We start from the raw sequence: 23,649 nt of genomic DNA on the forward strand, positions 1-23,649 counted from the left end.
ATTTGATTTGATTTATTGTCACATGTATTGGTATACAGTGGACTCAAAGGCCTGAATTGCTTACTCCCACTCCTAAATCCTATCTTCCTATGTACATGATGCCATGATGAGAAATTGATGTTGGAGGGACCTGAGAGAGGATTTATCCTGGGGAATGGTTGAGACCATTCATCCATTTCCTGTACATTGTGACGCTGCTGGTGTGGCTGCCAACTGTACTGACCTCCTGGGCGCCAACCTCACAGGCCAGAGAACTGAGGTGAAATCAATTCAATTCAATTCATGGAGCCATCCCTTGAGTACAGAACATGTCAATGTGATTGGACTCCTCAAATCAAGGCCTTGGGAGCATGGTGATTGAATCAAGGTGCAGAGGTCATCTTGAGCCTGCTAGCCTTTTGCTGCTGGGTTCTGGATATCCTGCACAGTCTCCTGTCAGCAATTGGGCTGGAGGGAATGATATGACTGTGCTGGGCTGGTGTTTCAATATGGCGCCGGGACCTTCGAAACCGCTAGCTGAGGGTGGGTGGGTGAATCAACTTCCGACCCGCCAGGAGATTTGGAGAGATATTCACTCATGCATAATTAATGAGGCTGCAAGTATGGAATCAGGTACGAGTTCCCTCCAATCTGGTCAGCGGGAATGGCGCCGCAAGACTGTTCCCCACCACACTTAAGACAAAAAAGTGGAGAATTCTGCCCAATATGTCAGCAAGTGGAGATCATTGCAAATATATTCTGTCATGCCCAGTCAGATCGAAGTCTGTTAGCCAACCTTGTTTCACTGCTAGAATATTGCAGGACAATAGATACAATAAATTCAGTGTTTACCTCTATTCCTGAATCCAAAAGTATTAGAAATAACAATTTAAAAGTAGAAAAAGAAAAACTATTTTTTGTTATAATTGAATTCTCTGAATATATTCAGTCAACATAAAACTGTTATTGGTAAAGCCATTCGTACATGAAAGGCACCTCAAGGAAATTAAAATGCAAGTCAAAACACAGAGAAGATGTATTTGAGAGTGTAGATCAGAAAAATCACAGTAACTGCATTACAGACTGATCTGATCTGTGCTCCCTACTGGGAACATGCAGTTTCTTCTGATACTGTTTCAAAGGGCACAGATCTTTAAAATAGTGAGGGTAAGGGCTGGTAATCACGACCGCAAATAATAAAACAGAATCAGGCTATTGTATAGGCCAGCAGCTCCATCATCTTGGCAGTGGCAAGAGCGCATTAGTAGGCACTGTCATGACTGCAACCAGGAAGCAGAAGAAGGCGCAATGGAATCCCAGAAACAGGTAAAGTCAGGGGTCTTTGGCAGGGAGGGTTTAGCCATTGTATTATCGGCACCAATGAGCCGGGTAACAAACTGAATTGTTCTTGTGTATTGATTTAAATATGGTGGGGGCTGCCGACTTTGGCACCCACCAATCCCCTTGCATTATGTGGATGAGCCCAGGGTGGGCAATGAGGTGCTTGGGTGGGCTTTCCTTATACCTCTCCCTCCCCCCACCACACCAAGTTTCTTGGCTGAAAGAAATGTATTCATTTCATGTTGAATCTGTTATGATGAACACAACACTGGAGTACATTGTTATAGCCAATTAGACTCTTTACGCACCTTCTTTTCTCCACATTTGGTCCCATCTGCTGCAGCATCCAGCTTAGAGCGGCACGAGCCATTCACTGAGCACCAGAGAGTCTGGCAAACATTCTGTCAATAGCAAATAGACAAAGAAATCAGTCATTGCATTCAGTAAATGTCACACCTTACATTGACCACATTGAGCGCAAAAGGGCATTGGGCTCATTTTTCAAAGGACACAGATGTAAAAAAATACTAAAAGCAACATTGGATGCTTTTCAGCACAGTAAGTTGTTCATGATCTGGAATGCACTTCCTGGAAGGATATTGAAGCAGATTTAATAGCAAACTTCAAAGGAGAATTGGGTAAATATTTGAAGTGAAAAGATGGGGACAGAGCCATGGCATGGGATTAATGGGAAAGCTCTTTCAAAGAGCTGGCAGGGGGCAAAGGAGCAAATAGATTCCTTCTGTTCTTCTATGTACCTGAAAGTGAATTGTTGGTTGCGTCATGCCGCAGGCTCTATTGAACTCTCAGTCAATACTTCCGGGCTAGAAAGTGGCTGCTGCAAATCATGAGACATTTGGCCTTTGAGCTACAGACAGTAGCATGTCACAAGCAAATAGCTAATTAAATATGGTATTGACAGCCATTCGGGAAATCCACACTTCTCTTTGTTGAAGGATGGATCAGCATAAGGGCATCTTCCAGACTGATGTAATTCAATGCCCTTCACTGAAAACCACTCAAAATGGGTATTATCAGTTTGAATGGGACATTCAGGAACAAAGACAATGACTGCCTCAAACCCTGAGTGGTGTTAAATCCACCACAAATTGTGGAATCAACATAAATGCCATCCCTTATGTGGAAAAGAACTTGAGGTAATGAAAAGTCACACGATGAAGCAGCTGTTTTTGTCTACTTTTAAAAATCAGCTAAGAGCTATTTGCAAACAGTTCCACCAAAGCCAGTGATTCCACAGTTCAGTGGTCAGAAAGCCAGATCACAAACTAACGGTGTATCACCAAATAGCCAAGCTAATTAAAAGCAAGACCTTGAAAGTGGGAGATCCCAACAGAGAGAAGGACTTTCCGAACCGTCAAGTTCATCTGAGAAGCAACCTCCTAGAAATTTGACTACAAGAAACCTCACAGCTTGCTGAGAAACCATCACTTTATATGACCCTCGCTTCAACCTCAAAGAACTAAAACAGCCCCGAGAGAGTACAGTTCTGCCTCGTGGAAGACCGGAGATATTGGCTGGAATTCTCCAGCCATTCACACCAGTGACATTCTCCAGTCCTGCCGACGGCGCACCCCATCGTGGGTTTCCTGGCTGCGTGAGGTGGCTTTAGTAGGAATTCCCATTGACAGTGGTGGGACCAGAGGACCCCGTCGCCAGTGAATGGCCCACCGCCTCCCGCCAACGAGTAAAATACTGACAGGAAGCCGGAGAATCTCGCCCCGTAAGTCATTGACGGATAAGCTGTAGAAATAAATGATCTTCAACTGTATCTGATCTTTGTTTGTGTGATTAAATGTGTGAGAATGAGTGTGTCTGACGTTGGATTTAATTTGTGGTAAATGCGTGAGAATACATAACCTTGTTTATTTTTAAACTCATAAAAGTTTGCTGTTGAATTATTTAATTGGAACATGCTGTCAAAGGGATAAGCAAACACATACATCCTTTCAATTAAAATCTGAGAAAAAATATACCTTGTTCTCTATGATAGTTGCCAAAAGAACAGATTGGAGTAAAGCAATAGAAATACTGGAAGCGTAACAGAAATGGAATGTGGCATGTTGAGTTACCTCACATTAGGCTTGTTACATGGATGATAAAAACAAACTCCTATCATGGCTTGAAATTAAAAGTGCATTTAGCACCTTTAATGTAGCAACATTTTGTAAGGTGATTTGTAGAAGCATGAAAAAAATAATGATACCCAGTCAAGGTATGAGACATTTGGATTATAAAGAAAAAGCTTAGTCAAAGAGGCTGGTTTTAGGAACAATTTGAAGGAGGAGAAAGGTAGAAAGGCTGAATTCTAAAATTAAGGGTAGAAATGTCATTGTAATCCTGAAAAATAAATTGTATTTACTTAAGACTGGTGCTCATCTTCACACTTCATGTGTTATGTCAATGTAAATAATGTTAACGAGGTTATAATTTATTCATTGCCTACTGTCTCACAGGTTGACAATAAAAGCTATACAGGACATGGAATAACTCTTCATCTCTCAATTCAAGATATCAGCATGTAGTTCTACGTCAATTCTTTTCAATGCGAAAGGGAATTACTGCAGCAAAACCCAATTATGTAAACAAGTAGCCAACCTTCACAACCTTTAAAAATTTAAAAACGAAACAAATATTAAAGGAGTGTTGTCCAAGGAAAGAAGAACTAATGAACATCTTTGAGTTTGCAGCTATTGGTGTACAGGAAGATGAATGGATTACTGACATCAAAATTATGTTATACAACATTGATACGATGATGATATTGCAACATGAATTTCAGCATCATTACTGCATTTTTATATGAAAGTGATTTGACAGGAGTCCTTTGAGAAGATCCAGTGATTTTACTTCAGGCTTGAGGACAATTTTCCTCAGCCTGTTTGCAAATAGTGCCACAAAAGCAGGTGCGACAAAGAGAATTTAGAGGCATTAACCCTTTCACCCAGCCTGCTCCCAAACACCATTGCACCTGAACGTCTGGTCTGGTTTGTCTGACAGCTGCCTCTGATTGCGCCTGAAGAGGGTGCAGCAATATAATTCCATGCAAAGGACTGTCACAAGCCTTTGCACACAGATTTCCAAATTCCCTCTCATGCTTTGGAGCACATTGCCCCCACATGACCTGGTACTATTGAATTCTGAGCTGCGGTTCAGGTAACACACATTTTAAAGAACAGGCTGGCATTATCAAGAACTTCATTTTTTTGTCATTTTGAATGTAAAGTGGATATGTTGTTTCCTAATTTGTTATTGTTACTCTTTTACCCCTAGTGTTGGAGCCCATCTTAGTACTGGGTCACTTCCCCTTCCACTTACAGCATCCCTCACACCAACTCTTTGTGATACACAGGACTGGATTTTACAAACCTCCCCCCCACCCATCACCACCGTCAGTCCCCTCCTCCCAACACCCGTGCCCCCGCCCCCCCTAGACTTAATCCACATGCCTTTCTCCAACTAAAAGGTCACAGAATCACAGAAAACTATAGTGCAGAAGAGGCCCTTCGGCCCATCGAGTCTGCACCGACACATGAAATGCCCTGACCTGCCCACCTAACCCACTTTCCAGCACTTGGCCCATAGCCTTGAATGTTATAGCGTGCCAAGTACTCATCCAGGTACTTTTTAAAGGATGTGAGGCATCCCGCCTCCACCACCCTCCCAGGCAGTGCATTCCAGACTGTCCCCACCTCTGAATAAAAATATTTTTCCTCAAATCCCCCCAGCCTTCCACCTCTCACTTATAACTTGTATCCCCTCGTAACTGACCCTTCAACTAAGGGGAACAGCTGCTCCCTATCCATGCCCCTCATAATCTTGAACACCTCAATCAGGTTGTCCCTCAGTCTTCTCTGCTCCAACAAAAACAACCCAAGCCTATCCAGCCTCTCTTCATAACTTAAATGTTCATTCCCCGGCAGCATCCTGGTAAATTTCCTTTGCACCACCTCCAGGGCGTTCACATCCTTCCTATAACGTGGCAACCAGAACTGCAGACAGTACTCCAGCTGTGGCCTTACCAAAGTTCTATATAACTCCATCATGACCTTTGTGCTTTTATAATCTATACCCCAATTGATAAAGGCGAGTGTGCCATATGCCTTTTTCACCACCCCATTAACCTGCCTTTCCACCTTCAGTGATCTATGGATAAACACGCCAAGGTCGCTTTGTTCTTCAGAACTTCCCAGTGTCAGACCTTTCATAGTATACTTCCTTGTCAAATTACTCCTTCCAAAGTGCATCACCTCACACTTTTCAGGGTTAAATTCCATTTGCCACTTATCCACCCATTTGACCATCTCATCAATATCTTCCTGTAACCCAAGACACTCAACCTCACTGTTAACCACCCGGCTAATCTTTGTGTCATCAGCAAATTTACTAATCCTACCCCCCACATAGTCATCTATGTCATTTATATAAATGACAAACAATAGGCGGCCCAGCACGGATCCCTGTGAATACGCCACTGGTTACTGGCCTCCAGTCAATAAAGCAGCCGTCTGTCACCACCTTCTGTGTCCTACCGCTAAGCCAATTATGAATCCACCTTATGAGATCACCCCGTATCCCATGTGCATTAGCCTTCTTAATAAATCTCCCATGTGGGACTTTGTCAAAGGCTTTTCTGAAATCCATGTAAACTACATCAACCGCACTACCCTCATCCACATACTTGGTTACATGCTCAAAAAATTCAATCAAATTTGTTAGGCATGACCTCCCTCTGAGAAAACCATGCTGACTATCTCTGACTAAACCTTGCCTCTCCAAATGGAGATAGATTCTTTCCTTCAGAATCTTCTTCAGTAGTTTCCCAACCACAGACGTGAGACTCACTAGTGTGTAGTTCCCTGGCTTGTCTCTACAAACTTTCTTAAATAGTGGGCTCACATCAGCTGTTCTCCAGTCCTCTGGCACCTCCCTGATGATGTGGAGATGCCGGCGTCGACCTCCCTGATGGCCAAGGAGAAATTAAAAATTTGGGTCAGAGCCCCTGCAATTTCCTCCCTTGCCTCCCACAACAGCCTGGGACACAATTCATCTGGACCTGAACGTCTTTCCACTTTCAAGCCCACCAATACCTTGTCACTCCAAAGAACAACAACAAAGAACAATACAGCACAGGAACAGGCCCTTCGGCCCTCCAAGCCCGCGCCGCTCCCCGGTCCAGGATTGAATCCTGAATCCAGGATCCCCGCCCAATTTTCCAGCCTATCTACATACCAATATCCTATCCACCGAGCTGTCCCTCACAGCTACGATGCTTTGTTCATTACAACCTATTAACTCACCCCCACGCCCCCATTCCAGACCATGTGATCTCCAGGGAGAGGCGAAAACCCAGAGTGAAAAACCCCAGGGCCAATATGGGGAAAAAAAATCTGGGAAATTCCTCTCCGACCCCCTGAGGCAATCAAAACGAGTCCAGGAGATCACAATGGCCCTGATCGGAAAATGCTTCCCAACCCTAGTCATTTCCACTTCCACGAACACCATATGAATTCCCTGCCCCCGAGACAGGTTCCCAACTATCCGCAGTCTCGCTCTGTACTGGCACCAGCAAGATGATCATAGAATGAAGCCTTGAAACGAGAAACAAGGAACAATTAGCCCGCGCCGCTCCCTGGTCCAGACTAGACCACTCTTTTGTATCCCTCCATTCCCACTCCGTTCATATAGCTGTCTAGATAAGTCTTAAACGTTCCCAGTGTGTCCGCCTCCACCACCTTGCCCGGCAACACATTCCAGGCCCCCACGACCCTCTGTGTGAAATATGTCCTTCTGATATCTGTGTTAAACCTCCCCCCCTTCACCTTGAACCTATGACCCCTCGTGAACGTCACCACCGACCCGGGGAAAAGCTTCCCACCGTTCACCCTATCTATGCCTTTCATAATTTTATACACCTCTATTAAGTCTCCCCTCATCCTCCGTCTTTCCAAGGAGAACAACCCCAGTTTCTAAGATTCTATAAAGCTGCAACATGACTTGCCAATTTTTAAACTCAGTGCCCCCGCCAATGAAGACAAGCATGCCTTATGCCTTCTTGAATATCTTCTCCACCTGCATTGCCACTTTCAGTGACTTGTGTACCTGTACACCCAGATCCCTTTGCCTATCAATACTCTTAAGGGTTCTGCCATTTACTGTATATTTCCTATCTGTATTAGACTTTCCAAAATGCATTACCTCACATTTGTCCAGATTAAACTCCATCTGCCATCTCTCTGCCCAAGGCTCCAACTGATCTATATCCTGCTGTATCCTCTGATGGTCCTCATCGCTATCCGCAAATCCACCAATCTTTGTGTCGTCCGCACACTTACTGATCAATCCAGTTACATTTTCCTCCAAATCATTTATATATATTACAAATAGCAAAGATCCCAGCACTGATCCCTGAGGAATGCCACTTGTCACAGCCCTCCATTCAGAAACGCACCCTTTCACTGCTACCCTCTGTCTTCTTTGAGCCAGTTTGTATCCACCTTGCCAACTCACCTCTGATCCCATGCGACTTCACCTTCTGCACCAGTCTGCCATGAGGGACCTTGTCAAGGGCCTTACTGAAGTCCATGTAGGCAACATCCACTGCCCTACCCTCATCAATCATCTTCATCACTTCCTCGAAAAACTCGATCAAGTTCATGAGACACGACCTCCCCTTCACAAAACCATGTTGCCTCTCACTAATACGTCCACTTATTTCCAAGTGGGAATAAATAATAAATCTTGTTTCGAAGAATCCTCTCCAATAATTTCCCTACCACTGATGTAAGGCTCACCGGCCTGTAATTACCTGGATTATTCTTGCTACCCTTCTTAAACAAAGGAACAACATTGGCTATTCTCCAATCCTCTAGGACCTCCCCTGTAAGAAGTTTAACAACACCAGGTTAAAGTCCAACAGGTTTATTCGGTAGCAAAAGCCACAAGCTTTCGGAGCCTTAAGCTCCTTCTTCAGGTGAGTGGGAATTCTGTTCACAAAGAGGGCATATAAAGACACAAACTCAATTTACAAAATAATGGTTGGAATGCGAATACTTACAGCTAATCAAGTCTTAAAAGTACAAACAATGTGAGTGGAGAGAGCATTAAGACAGGTTAAAGAGATGTGTATTGTCTCTCTGGAGACAATACACATCTCTTTAACCTGGGTATATCCCATCAGGCCCTGGGGACTTGTCTACCTTAATGTTGCTCAAGAACCCCAATACCTCCTCTTTTTTGATCTCAACATGACTCAAACTATCTACACATCCTTTCCCAGACTCATCATCCACCAAGTCCTTCTCTTTGATGAATACTGACGCAAAGTACTCATTTAATACCTCGCCTTATAGCTAGGGTGTAGAGAAAGATCAACTTAATGCAAGGTAGAAATCATAGAATATCATAGAAACCCTACAGTGCAGAAAGAGGCCATTCGGCCCATCAAGTCTGCACCAACCACAACCCCACCCAGGCCCTATCCCCATATCCCTACATATTTTACCCGCTAATTCCTCTAACCTACGCATCCCGGGACACTAAGGGACAATTTAGCATGGCCAATTAACCTAACCCGCACATCTTTGGATTGTGGGAGGAAACCGGAGCACCCGGAGGAAACCCACGCAGACACGGGGAGAATGTGCAAACTCCACACAGACAGTGACCCAAGCCGGGAATCGAACCCAGGTCCCTGGAGCTGTGAAGCAGTAGTGCTAACCACTGTGCTACCGTTCCGCCCAGGTAGGTCCATTCAAAAGTCTGATGGCAGCAGGGAAGAAGCTGTTCTTGAGTCGATTGGTACGTGACCTTAGACTTTTGTATCTTTTTCCTGAAGGAAGAAAGTAGAAGAGAGAATGTCCAGGTATGTGGGGTCCTTCAAGGGAGAAGATTAAAAGGGGTACGACCTGGGGAGTAGGTGCCTCTGGTGAGAGCATGGGAGAAATAGGTGGTCACAAGGACTTAAACTAGCAAGTTGGGGGGAAGGGAAGAGTAAAACTCCAGGAAGTATAATGGAAAACAAAGCAGCAGGTTAGCATGTGGGCAGAAGGTTTCAACTACATCTAAAATCAGGAAGAAAGTTAAAAGGAAGAACTCAGGAAATGTTATTAATGGAGGTATTAGGATTCAAAAAGAAGGTACAAAAACTAGCATAAGGGCACTTTATCTGAATGCTCGTAGCATTCAAAACAAGATAAATGAGTTGATGGCACAAATCATCAGGAATGAGTATGATTTGGTGGCCATTTCAGAGACATGGTTGCAGGATGGTCACGACTGGGAGTTAAATATCCAGGGGTATCAAACTGTTCAGAAGGACAGAAAGGAGGTACGGAAGATGGTGTAGCTCTGATATTTAAGGATGATATCAGGGCGGTAGTGAGAGATGATACAGATTCTATGGAGAAAAAGGTTGAATCCATTTGGGTGCAAATTAGAAATAGTAAGGAGAAAAAGTCACGGATAGGTATAGGTTATAAGCCACCAAATAACATCATGGTGGGGCGAGAAATAAACAAAGAAATAACTGATGCACGTAAAACTGGTACAACAATTATTATGGGGGGTTTTAATCTCCATGTTAATTGGTCAAACCGGGTGAGTCAAGGCAGTCTTGAGGAGGAGTTTATAGAATGTATCCACGATAGTTTCCTTGAACGATATGTAATGCAACCTACGAGGGAGCAAGCTATCCTAGACCTGGTCCTGTACAGGTTAGGAGTAGCCAGGAATGTAGAGGGAATGCTGCATTTTGCTCTTTGAAATCCAGTCCATTGTGTATTTGGAGGCAAACATGGCAAAAACAATCAAAGATCCCCTATCAGTTTTATCAATTAAAAAGCTTCACCTGACCTGCTCCTGTGCAACTAACAATAGTTTCCTGATCACCGTACATAGATCTGTCTTACCGTCCCACTGCATTCCCCCTACCACCATCTCACACTACCATGCCTCCCGCCAACAACGCCTTCCAGAATTGCTCACTTGCAATAGAAAGAAAAGCTCATCAGAAAATCGGCAATATCATTTTTCAGATCCAAGCTTGTTTTGTTGCCCCCTCCACTTAATCCTTGACACCACACACCACACCTTATTACCCCCAGTTCCCTTCATAGCAGACAGCAGGCGCACCCAGATTCCTGCTTGTGGTGCGGCTATCATTCCAGTCATGGGATAGTGTGAGTGGAACCCCTAATGGTGGTAAGATTTTCAAACCATTAGACACTAAGGCACTGACAGAACTTGCAGCATTCAGTTATATGACTTTTAAAATGAGTTTTTGAATTAACAAGAAGCAATTTGAGATGCGACGATTGCTTCAAATGAGTGATTATGATTCAGCATATGCTGAATGTATTATTATTGATTTTAAGGAATATTGTTCGCTTTGGCCAAAAGCAATTTACTGCTAGGCCTCGCAATAAAAAGACATTAGGATGAAGCCATATTTCGAGAGAATAATTGAATCTTGGAAATATGCAAGATTTATCAGTTAAAGTTAAGGTTGGAAGAACATTTGGAACACCTAATCATAATTCATGAACAGGGTTTATTAACTGTCTGGACAAAATGGACTGCTACCCTGATGTGGTGTTGTGAGTCTGGTTAGTCAGTGACCTTTCAGGGAACCTGTGAGAATGTTTATTTGAACTCTGGGCTGAGCATCTTAGGCAATAGGTAACTAGGGAGTGAGGTTAACCAAGACAGGAGTTAGCTTCCAGATTTCACGGACTAATAAAGCACTGTTATGCCGAGGAATGGAATGCGATTGACTAAAGTATTCAACAGGTATTATTATTGATTTGCATATCCTGAAGATGATTGATCTAAAGTTACTGAAAGGTGAGAATGATTGATAAGAAAAAACTATAATTGATCTGTTTTCATTGTATATGTTGGAGAGATTTTGCTGCTCTATGTCAGAGCTACTTGACCCTTTGATGAATGCCTAGTGGCCGTTGGTTTAAATAAAGTTACGTCTTTATACAGAGATACTTGCCTCATGCGTCTTGTATTGTCTAAACTCTAGGCAGCACCAGTCATCTTGGTTACCCCACCAACAGATAGCAACATGAAGATACAGAAGGGATTATCTCCCTATTATATAGAAGGGATTATATAGATTATATAGAAGGGATTATCTCCCTATTATGTTACAGAACCTACGAGGGAGCAAGCTATCTTGGATCTGGTCCTGTGTAATGAGACAGGTAAAATTAATGATCTCCTTGTGAGGGATCCTCTTGGAATGAGTGATCACAATATGGTTGAATTTCTAATACAGATGAAGGGTGAGAAAGTAGGGTCCCAAACCAGTGTCCTCTGCTTGAACAAGGGGGATTACAATAGGATGAGGGCAGAGTTGGCTAATGTAGACTGGGAACACAGACTAATTGGAGGGACAGTTGAGGAACAGTGGAGGATTTTTGAGGAGATTTTTCTCAGTACTCAGCAAAAATATATTCGAGTGAAAAAGAAGGAATGTAAGAAAAGGGATAACCAGCCATGGATAACTGAGGAAATAAAGGAGAGTATCAAATTAAAAACCAATGCATACAGAGTGGCCAAAATTAGTGGGGAACTAGAAGATTGGGAAGGCTTTAAAAAACAACAAAGAACTACTCAGAAAGCAATAAAGAAAGGAAAGATAGATTATGAAATTAAACTAGCACAAAATATAAAAACTGATAGTAAAAGTTATTACAAATATATTAAACGGAAAAGAGTGGCTAAAATAAATGTTGGTCCCTTAGAAGATGAGAAGGGGGATTTAATAATAGGAAACGAGGAAATGGCCGAGGCCTTATACAAGTTTTTTGTGTCGGTCTTCACAATGGAGGACACAAATAGCATACCAATAATTAACGGTCATGGGACTGTAGGGGGTGAGGACCTTAAAACGATCACTATTACTAAAGAGGTAGTGCTGGGTAGCCTAATGGGGCTAAAGGTAGACAAGTCCCCTGGTCCGGATGGAATGCATCCCAGGGTACAAAAAGAAACGGCAGAAGTAATAGCAAATGCATTAGTTATAATTTATCAAAATTCACTGGACTCTGGGGAGGTGCCAGCTGATTGGAAAACAGCTAATGTAACGCCACTGTTTAAAAAAGGAGGTAGACAAAAGGCAGGTAACTACAGGCCGGTTAGCTTAACATCCGTAGTTGGGAAAATGCTGGAATCTATCATTAAGGAAGAAATAGCAGGACACCTGGAAAAGAATGGTTCAATCAAGCAGATGCAGCATGGATTCATGAAGGCAAAGTCTTGTTTGACTAATTTACTGGAATTTTTTGAGGATATAACGAGTGCGGTTGACAGAGGGAACCGGTGGATGTGGTGTATTTCGATTTCCAGAAGGCATTCGATAAGGTGCCTCACAAAAGGTTGCTGCATAAGATAAAGGTACACGGAGTTGGGGGTAAAGTGTTAGGGTGGATTGAGGATTGGCTATCTAACAGAAAGCAGAGAGTCGGAATAAATGGGTGCTTTTCCGGTTGGCAACCAGCGACTAGTAGCGTGCCGCAGGGATCGGTGCTGGGGCCTCAACTATTTACCATATACATAGACAATCTGGAGGAGGGGACCGAGTGTAGGGTAACAAAGTTTGCGGATGGCACAAAGATGAGTGGGAAAGCAAATTGCGTGGAGGACACAGAGAGGCTGCAGAGAAATTTTGATAGGCTAAGTGAGTGGGCAAGGATCTGGCAGATGGAGTATAACGTTGGTAAATGTGAGGTTATCCACTTCGGAAGGAATAATAGTAAAATGGACTATTATTTAAACGTTGAAAAATGACAACATGCTACTGTGCAGAGGGACCTGGGGGTCCTTGTGCATGAATCACAAAAACTCAGTTTGCAGGTAATCAAGAAGGCAAATGGAATGTTGGCCTTTATCACGAGAGGGATGGAGTATAAAAGCAGGGAGGTCATGCTGCAACTGTACAGGGTACTGGTGAGGCTGCACCTAGAGTACTGTGTACAATTTTGGTCCCCTTATTTAAGAAAGGATATATTAGCTTTGGAGGGGGTACAGAGAAGGTTCACCAGGTTGATTCCGGAGATGAGGGGGTTAGCTTATGAGGAGAGATTGAGTAGACTGGGTCTGTACTCACTGGAGTTTAGAAGGTTGAGGGGAGATCCCATAGAGACATATAAGATAATGAAGGGGCTAGACAGGGTAGAAGCAGTGAGGTTATTTCCACTTACAATGGAAACAAGAACTAGGGGGCATAGCCTCAAAATATGGGGGAGTCAATTTAGAACAGAGTTGAGGAGAAACTTCTTCTCCCAGAGGGTAGTGAATCTTTGGAATTCTCTGCCCAATGAAGCAGTCGAGGCTACCTCGTTAAATGTGTTTAAGTCACAGATAGATAGATTTTTAACCATTAAGGGAATTAAGGGTTATGGGGAGCGGGCGGGTAAGTGGAACTGAACCCACTATCAGATCAGCCATGATCTTATTGAATGGCGGAGCAGGCTTGAGGGGCCAGATGGCCTACTCCTGCTCCTATTTTGCATGTTCTTATGTTCTCATCTCATTTCACTACAGCAAAGTACAGCAATGAATGTCACTGGCCAGAACTTTCCAGCTGTTCACACCAGCAGGATCTTCCGGGCCCACCCCCGCCATGAGTTTCCTGGTGTTGATGAATTCAAGGGGGGCCTTGACAACAATGGAACCTGAGGATCTCGCAGCTGGAAAATAGCGGGCTACCTCCGCTGCCGCAAAACACATGGAGGGTTGTGTGGAATTTCCTGTCCAATATTTTTGATGACAATATTTCAGCAATCACTGATACTTCTGGTGCTATAAATATATGATGTTCTTTACCTCAGAAAATTCAGACAAATTGCTCTTTAATGGAATTTCCATTGCGAGAGCAGAAATATATATTTAAAACCAGGCCTCAACATGGATCCAAGTCTCCCTCTCTTCATGGCTGCTGTCAACATGTCCGCGTGCATCATGTGCATACTGGCATGCCCTATCTTCTTCATTTTAAGTAGGTCTAAGAGGGGGTTCGGGCACAGAACTCTGGATCCTGGACAACTCTGACCATCCCCAGAAATTTTAAGGACTGGGAAACATTGTAATAGTGCATCATTTTCTTTCAACATTTCATGCAGATAATATGGGCAAGAAAACGTTAATGCTTAAAAGTTATTTCTTGGATGATTCGCTTTCTCACTACAAACCTCAATTTTGGCTTGCTTTCCGGAGGCGAATATAATTGCTTCTTCAAATCATTCCTACTGTTGCGTCAATGTACTTCCCTAGTCACTTATTTCACAACGCACCATTATTCATGGATGAAGAGATTCTGCATGACTGATTTTCAGTTTCCTACCTTGCTAGTTTTTAACTTAAACATCCCTTGGCATTTGACCCTTCAACATAGTCAATTTTATCAAAACCTTCCAGAATTTTGAACACCAAGTCGGATTATTTCACATCTTGTTTCCTTTTCAAAAGTAAGCCAAACATTCCTCTTCAATTTTTGATGCCCATATGATATTTATTGCTGCAAAGAAGTTTGCTGGATTCAACACTGAGTTTAACAACTTCCCACTGTAACTTCTGCCTCCATTTTGTTTCCGTCATTTTGAATGTTTCAGTATTACCTTTGTTTTTCTTTTGTTTGTGTGCTCCGGACATAGCCTTCATTGCTCTGGGTGGGATTTTCCAATCCTGCTGCACTTCCACCCGAAATCAACTGACATTTCGCTGGTCCATCAAATTTTTCGGTTTTGCCCATGAACAGTAAACCTCATCCTTTATTTCTTTCCTTAACCCTTTGGCCCTGCACAACTAATTATTTTGTCATTTGCTCTCTCCTGTTGCAGATCTTCCCTTTTGTTCGTTTCCCAGCCCCTTCCCATTCACCTGCTTAAAATCTATTAAATTTGTAACTTTTCCTACATCTGATAAAAGGTCAACAAGCTGATATGTTAATTCTGTTTTCCAGCATTACCCGTCTTTATTTCACATTCCCAGCATTGCAGTATTTTTATCGTCGGATCTCATACAATGATGAGACGGAGTATGGGAAAGACAGAGAATTTGGTGAACTGGTGCGACGATAGTAATCTCTCTCTCAATGTCAATAAAATGAAGGAGATAGTCATCGACTTCAGGAAACGCAATGGAGGACATGCCCCTGTCTACACCAATAGGGGGTGAAGTGGAAATGGTCAACAGCTTCCAGTTTCTAGATGTCCAGATCACCAACAATCTGTCCTGGGGTCTCCACGCCAACGTATTGTTAAGAAAGCCCACCAATGCCTCTACTTTCTCAAGAGACTAAGGAAAGTTTGCATTTCCGCTGCGGCTCTCAACAACCTTTACAGGTGCACCATAGAAAGCATTTTTTCTGGTTGTATCACAGCTTGGTATGGCACATGCTCTGTCCGAGACCACAAGAAACTACAAAGGGTTGTGAACGAAGCCCAGTCCATCACGCAAACAAGCCTCCCATCCACTGACTCTGCCTGCACTTCCCACTGTGTCAGGAAAGAGTCAAGAACCCCACGCACCCTGGACATACACTGTTCCACCGTCTTCCATCGGGAAAAAGATACAAAAGTCTGAGGTCACGTACCAACTGACTTCTTCCCTGCTGCCATCAAGGTTTTGAATGGACCTACCTTATATTGAGTTGATCTTTCTCTACACCCTAGTATAACTGCATCACTACATTCTGCACTCTCTCCTTTCCTTCTCTATATGTGGTATGCTTTGTCTGCATGCAAGAAACAATACTTTTCATTGTATACTAATACACGTGACAATAATAGATCAAATAAAATCAAAGATTTGAGAATTCTGTTATACTGCCCTTGTTGCTGCCCTGTGTTGGATTTGTGTAAATAAAGTTAGTTGATAATTGCAAACTGCAATTGAACAATCATAGGAATTGTTACATATTCTAAGTTCATCCCCAACTTAGCTGGTAGACCAGAGCAAATGTATCCACAGCTCAAAGATGTGACACACTGGTTGGTAATGGTCTCTGGAATGTAAGAAAGTATCTGAAGAGGTGCAAAGTACTGGCTCTGGCTAGTAATGCTATCCTGGTCCCTCTTATACCAGGACACGATTGCCACATAGGTTTGGAGTGGTCATATCTCACATAATGGGCGGCATGGTGGCACAATAGTTAGCACTGCTGCCTCACAGCGCAAGGGACCCGAGTTCAATTCCGGCCTTGGGTAATTGTCTGTGTGGAGTTTGCACGTTCTCCCCATGTCTGTGTGGCTTTCCTCCAGGTGCTCCGGTTTCCTCCCACAGTCCAAAGATGTGTGGGTTAGGTTGATTGACCATGCTAAATTGCCCCTTAGTGTCAGGGGAATAGCAGGATAAATACTTGGGATAATGGGGATCGGGCCTGAGTGGGATTGTTGCCGATGCAGACTCAATGGTCTCGTTCTGCACCGTAGGGATTTTATGATTCTATATGGGAAACATATGCCTTTTGTGTAAAAGTCAGTTACCCATACAAAGTCAGAGCAAAATCACTCACAAGGTGAGAAAGAGGTATTAGCAAAGACGAAGTATTGGAATGATCAAAGATGCATTTCGAAAAGTGAAAAAATATTATGATCATTCAAAATTAACCATGAAAATAAAGCTGAGGACCCTGGAATGCTGCATTACACCAATTTTGACATACAGAAATGTCAGGAAATAGATATACAACAGAAATCTCCGACCTCACCCGCGGCTGGGATTCTCTGATGCTGCTGCAGTGAATTGAGTTTTAGCTGAGCACCAAATTCTCCTTTCTCACTGGCAGCGGGGACGGGGCATGAGATAAGAAAATCCTGCCCATAATTTTAAGTCATTTATATTTCTGTTCAGATGCATTAGGAATAATGTATAGCTTTAGGTTCAAGCATAATTTAAACTTCTGCAGTTGTGTGTTAAGGAGATTACAATTTTAGTTGCATTTTACAATATGCTTGCATTTTAGCAAGTGTTTTACAACTCTAAAACAAATACAGGGTATAAAAATTGAGTTGTTGCCTCGTAACCAGGGGTTCAAAGAGGCTGCTAAAACAGGTTGAGTTCAGTTCAAAGAAATTAACCTAGAAGTAATCTGCTGGAACAGGGACATGAAGAGAGAGGCTGCAAACTAAACAGAAAGGTCCTAAGACCATAGGGAGGGACAGAAGCAAGTTTCAAGAAGAGCTCCTAGTCAAAGGAACAAGGAATCCGGGAAAAAAAATTCTGTAAATTGAAGTTACGAGTGAGGAACAGAGAGAGACTCCAAAAGGGCAAATCTGCAGAAAGTAGGCAGAGAGTGAAATGGGCTTGTGGGAAACCAGAGATCCAAGGTTTTCAGAAGGTTGGTGAGTCCTTACTACAGGCCTGTGAAGCAGTGATGTTCTGTTGGTAGCTGGGTATCTGACAGATTGCATGGAAGCTTGAATGCACATGGCAATTCAGGGCAGAGAAAAACCCAAAGGTGAGTTTGGAACCCTGGAAGTAGATTCTTGGCGAAGCATTGTTTTGTGAAGGGGAGGTTGTGCCACACTAACTTGATCAAGTTTTTCAAGGAAGTGATGAATAGATTAGGCAAAGGCAGTGGATGTTGTATACATGGGCTTCAGTAAAGCCTTTGACAAGGTTTCTCATGGTAGACTGGTATAAAAGGTGAAGTCACATGGGATCAGAAGAGAGCTAGGAAGATGGATATAGAACTGGTTTGGGCATAGAAGACAGAAGGTAGCAGGAGAGAGGTGCATTTCTGAATGGAAGGCTGTGACGAGGGGTGTTCCACAGGAGTCAGTTCTGGGACTTTTGTTGTTCGTGGTATATATACATGATTTGAAGGAAAATGTAGCTGGTCTGATTAGTAAGTTCGCAGATGACACAAAAATCAGTGGAGTTGCGGATAGTGAAGCGGATTGTCAGAGGATACAGCAAGATATCGATCGGTTGGAGACTTGGGTGGAGAAATGGCAGATGGAGTTTAATCCAGACAAATGTGAGGTAATGTATTTTGCAAGGTCCAATGCATGTAGGAATTATACAGTAATTGGTAAAACCTCTCGGCGTATTGACAGGCAGAGAGATCTGGGCGTACATGTCCACCAATTACTGAAAGTGGCAATGTCGGTGGATAAGGTAGTCAAGAAGACACACAGCATGCTTGCCTTCATTGGTCGGGGCACTAAGTATAAAAATTGGTAGGTCATGCTGCAGCTGTACAGAACCTTAGTTAGGCCTCATTTGGAATATTGTGTTCAATTCTGGTCCCCACACAACCAGAAGGATGTGGATATTTTGCAGAGGGTACAGAAGAGATTTATCAGGATGTTGCCTGGTCTGGAGGGTATTAGCTATGAGGAAAAGTTGGATAAACTCAGTTTGTTCTCACTGGTTGAGGGGTGACCTGATAGAGGTTTACAAAATTATGAGTGGTATAGACAGAGTAGATATTCAGATACTCTTAACCTAGGGTAGAAAAGTCAAGTACTCGGGTACATAGGTTTAAGGTGCGTGGGGAAAAGTTTAGAGGAGATGTGCGAGGCAAGTTTTTTTACACAGAAGGTGGTGAATGTCTGGAACACACTGCCTGGGGAGGTGGTGGGAACAGGTACAACAGCGGCATTTAAGGGGCAACTAGATGAATACGTGAATAGGACGGTAAATGCATACAGTTTTAGTTTAGGCAGGCATCATGATTGGCACAGGCCTGAAGGGCCAAAAGACCCATTCCTGTGCTATTCTATGCTTTGTTTGACTCTGTTCAGTCGCCATCTTCCACGTGTCTAAACAAAAAAATGAAAGTTAGGATGTATTAAGTATCAGGTTCCACCCTGCAATCTGACCTGTCTTGTTCTGACCTGTCTTGTAGTAACATCAGCAGGGATCATAACAGAAGTGAGTACTGAATAATCAATGAAGCAATGCGGAGAAAAAAGAATTAAGATGCAGAGGTGTCGTTTTTAAGGTAAATAATAAGGATATCTTGAACTCACTACCAATCAAGAGGTGCCAGTAAAAATTGAGAGCAAATTAACTCTGCTGACAAGGATCAGGAAAAGACAGTTGGAATTTCTTGGGCATGTAAGAAGAAATCATGACTTAGAAAGTCTAAGGTAATGTCGCCATAGTCCCGGATGACCATTGGCTCCCCCTTGAGGGCAAGAGCTGACTGGTGGTGATTCAACTTAAGTCACGACACCTGAGGTGAGGAGCAAGGTTCATGAATAACCTCAGCCGGAAGGGGAATTAAACCCATGCTGTTGGCATCACACACCAGCCGTCCAGACAACTGAGCTAAACAATTGACACTGTTGGGAAAGATCGATGGTAGAAGGGATTGAAGTCAACAAAGAATTATCTTTTTAAAGAGTCTCACAAACTGGATGAATGTGTCACCAACAAAGTTGATCATCACCTCCAGAAAAAGGTTAACACGGAGATCCATGGTCGCCAATGATCTCCCAGGGCATGGCGCCTGGAGATAGAGAAATTCCACAAATATATGGTAGAAGTTCACTTTGCTAACTGACCATCAAGTGCTTAGGATCATACTTGGTTCAAAGAAGGGAGCACCATTAGCGGCAACACAGATTCAAAGATGGGTGCTGACTTTGATAGTTCATCAGTAAAATGTTAAATATCGTAAATCAATAGATCATGGAAATGCAGATGTTCTGTCAAGATTTCTCATGAAGAATTATTCATTTCTAGTCACTGAATTACCTGTGAATTACTTTACGTACATGAGTGACAAATGTCTGCCAGAGGAAATACTAAAGAAACTCACATAGAATGTAGTGCTCAGTGAAGTGCTCAATGAATGAATGGCCTGAAGAATGTGATGATGAGAAATGGCAGGAATATTTCACTTGTAGACTCACAGAGTCACAGAGATTTACAGCATGGAAACAGGCCCTTCGGCCCAACTTGTCCATGCCGCCTTTTTTTTTAAACCCCAAAGCTAGTCCTAATTGCCCGCATTTGGCCCATATCCCTCTCTATCCTTCTTACCCATGTAACTGTCTAAATGCTTTTTAAAAGACAAAATTGTACCCGCCTCTACTACTACCTCTGGCAGCTTGTTCCAGACACTCACCACCCTCTGTGTGAAAAAATTGCCTCTCTAGAGCTTTTGTATCTCTCCCCTTAAATCTACCCCCTCTAGTTTTAGACTCCCCTACCTTTGGGAAAAGATATTGACAATCTAGATGATCTATGCCCCTCATTATTTTATAGATCTCTGCAAGATCACCCCTCACCCCACGCTCCAGAGAAAAAAATCCCAGTCTATCCAGCCTTTCCTTATACCTCAAACCATCAAGTCCCGGTAGCATCCTAGTAAATCTTTTCTGCACTCTTTCTAGTTTAATAATATCCTTTCTATAATAGGGTGACCAGAACTGTACACAGTATTCCAAATGTGGCCTTACCAATGTCTTGTACAACTTCAACAAGATGTCCCAACTCCTGTATTCAATGTTCTGACCAATGAAACCAAGCTTGCTGAATGCCTGCTTCACCACTCTGTCCACCTGTGACTCCACTTTTAAGGAGCTATGAACATGTACCCCTAGATCTCTTTGTTCTGTAACTCTCCCCAACCCCCAATCATTAACTGAGTAAGTCCTGCCTTGGCTCAACCTACCAAAATGCATTAAACTCCAGAAATTAACTCCAGAAAATAAACTGTCGAAATTAACTGAGTGTAAATCAAGGCTGTCCCCTGTGGAGTTTAATAATAAGTTTATTCTGCAAAGAATTAGAGACAGATTGTCATAGGAAAGCAGTAGCAAGAAGCTTTTTTTGGTATCTGAAGGTAGACAGAGATATGGAAGAGTTGATAAAAGGTTGTGAAGTGCGTCTCAGAATGAGAAATGATCCAAACGAGGATCCTTTCATTTCATAGTCAAACACAAGAAAATGGTATGGATAAGTAAATGTCAATATCTTTGAAGTGGAACAGAAAGACTACTTTGTGTTGCTAAATGGCAAGTGGCTAACTGTTTGACTCTATACCCAATACCACGAGTGCCAAAACCTGTGAGGTTTTGAGAAGTTGGTTCACAATTTGTGTGTTGCCAGATGTATTGCGGTTCCATATGGTTGACGTCAGAGGAGTTTGAAATATTTCTGAGCGGAAATGGAGTCAAACACACTCTGGTGCCACCATAACAACTGAGATTGAACAGTGCTGCAGAACGCAGTTTGCATAAGTATTTGCTAGGTGATAAGCTAGGCAGTGATGCCCATGGTCCTCTTTGACACAGGCTGGACGATTTTCTTTTCTCTTACAGAATAACCCCAGTCTCCAGCGGATTGTTCATCTTATAAGTTAGTGTTCAAACAAACTCAAAGGACACGGTTTACTTGACTTAGGCCCGAAACAGAAGAAAAGCAAGGCAAAGTGAAGGTGAGTCATGATACATGAAATTTACTTCTGTGCTGATCCAAAGGTCATTGTGAAATATCACTGACTTGGTAAGGAGAAGAATGTAATTGCAATTGTAAAGCGACTAGGTGCATTTAGATTGGACAAGAGAGTTCATCAGTGTTGTTTCGATTATTTGTTTGAAATGGTACATCTGACAAAGTGAGAGCAGAAGAAGCCTCCTGCAGTTCTATGGAAAGGCCAGAAAGAAAGTGTCACAAGGAGCCTGAAAGTTTGCCAGTATCACAGAATGCATGACGAGAACAAAGTGAGTCAGGGTCATACATTATGACAAATAAAATCAATGTCTTAGTTCAATCATTAAATGACGTTGGTAGTTAAAGTTCAGGTCTGACAGGTTAGAGGTGTTGAGAGTGCAGAGTTAAGCTCATGAAATGTAAAGAGACACTCAGAGAGAAAGTCAGGTAGGTTAATTGGAAGGAAGAAAAAAATAAGTCCAGATAAATGCGAAGTGATGCATTTTGGAAGGACTAATGTAGGGGGGAGTTATACAATAAATGGCAGAGCCATCAAGAGTATAGAAACACAGAGGGACCTAGGTGTGCAAGTCCACAAATCCTTGAAGGTGGCAGCACAGGTGGAGAAGGTGGTGAAGAAGGCATATGGTATGCTTGCCTTTATAGGACGGAGTATAGAGTATAAAAGCTGGAGTCTGATGTTGCAGCTGTATAGAACGCTGGTTAGGCCACATTTGGAGTACTGCATCCAGTTCTGGTCGCCGCACTACCAGAAGGACGTGGAGGCTTTAGAGAGAGTGCAGAGAAGATTTACCAAGATGTTGCCTGGTATGGAGGGTCTTAGCTATAAGAGATTGGGTAAACTGGGGTTGTTCTCCCTGGAAAGACGGAGAATGAGGGGAGACCTAATAGAGGTGTACAAAATTATGAAGGGTATACATAGGGTGAACAGTGGGAAGCTTTTTCCCAGGTCGGAGGTGATGATCACGAGGGGTCACGGGCTCAAGGTGAGAGGGGCGAGGTATAACTCAGATATCAGAGGGAGGTTTTTTACACAGAATGGTGGGGGCCTGGAATGCGCTGCCAAGTAGGGTGGTGGAGGCAGACATGCTGGCATCGTTTAAGACTTACCTGGATAGGCACATGAGCAGTCTGGGAATGGAGGGATACAAACGAATGGCCTAGCTGGACCAATGAGCGGCACAGGCTTGGAGGGCCAAAGGGCCTGTTTCCTGTGCTGTACTGTTCTTTGTTCTTTTCATTACTTACTGTCAAATGATGATACTTTTGTTAAACACATACTGTTAAAGAAAATAATTTTATTTTACATTCTTGGAGTGCCGGTCATATGTTTTTTGGTTCTGATTATAGTAATTTCTGTTCCTGCAACAACATTGAAATCGTCCAAATCAAAGTTATAAAGGGCATTCCCTATGTTTCATGTTTAAGGACAGCAGCCTTCATCAGTGTCTCTCGATCTCCGCTGTCCACCTCCCTCACGAACATCTCTATTAAATCTCCTCTTAGAATTCTTCTCTTCAAGGAGAACAGTCCCAATCTCTCCAATCTATCGTCATGACTAAAGTTTCTCTATGCTAGATTTGCTCGATTTCTTGACACATCCTTTGGTGATTCCCACTGCAGCATCAACCTTGCCATTTGACTGATGATAGTGCAGAGATGATGGATGGTGATAAATTTCTCAATCCTTTATGAATAAGCTAAATTCTTCACTTGTGAACCAAGGGCCACTGTCACTCATCACGACATCTGGAATGCAATACTTACGGAAATGTGCTTTCAGTCACTATGCAGCTTCAATTGTAGTCAGCTGGTCTAACTCCCAGCAGTCAGAATAGTGTCTACAGGGGCAAGATAGTTAGTTCTTGCCGCTTGTCTCTGAGCATA

The 23,649-nt window shown here is 42.9% G+C and overlaps 1 protein-coding gene across 1 annotated transcript in view; it reads right to left on the reverse strand.

Annotated features, from left to right (window-relative positions):
• LOC144498747 (A disintegrin and metalloproteinase with thrombospondin motifs 12-like) overlaps positions 1-23,649 on the reverse strand; it is a 557,508-nt gene that overhangs the window by 239,756 nt on the left and 294,103 nt on the right. Inside the window, exon 10 of the mRNA XM_078220368.1 lies at positions 1,629-1,721. Coding sequence (XP_078076494.1) covers positions 1,629-1,721 — 93 coding nt within the window. The remainder of the gene's footprint in view (positions 1-1,628; positions 1,722-23,649) is intronic.

The sequence above is a fragment of the Mustelus asterias genome, chromosome 1, assembly GCF_964213995.1.
Source record: "Mustelus asterias chromosome 1, sMusAst1.hap1.1, whole genome shotgun sequence".
Classification (NCBI taxonomy): Eukaryota; Metazoa; Chordata; class Chondrichthyes; order Carcharhiniformes; family Triakidae; genus Mustelus; species Mustelus asterias.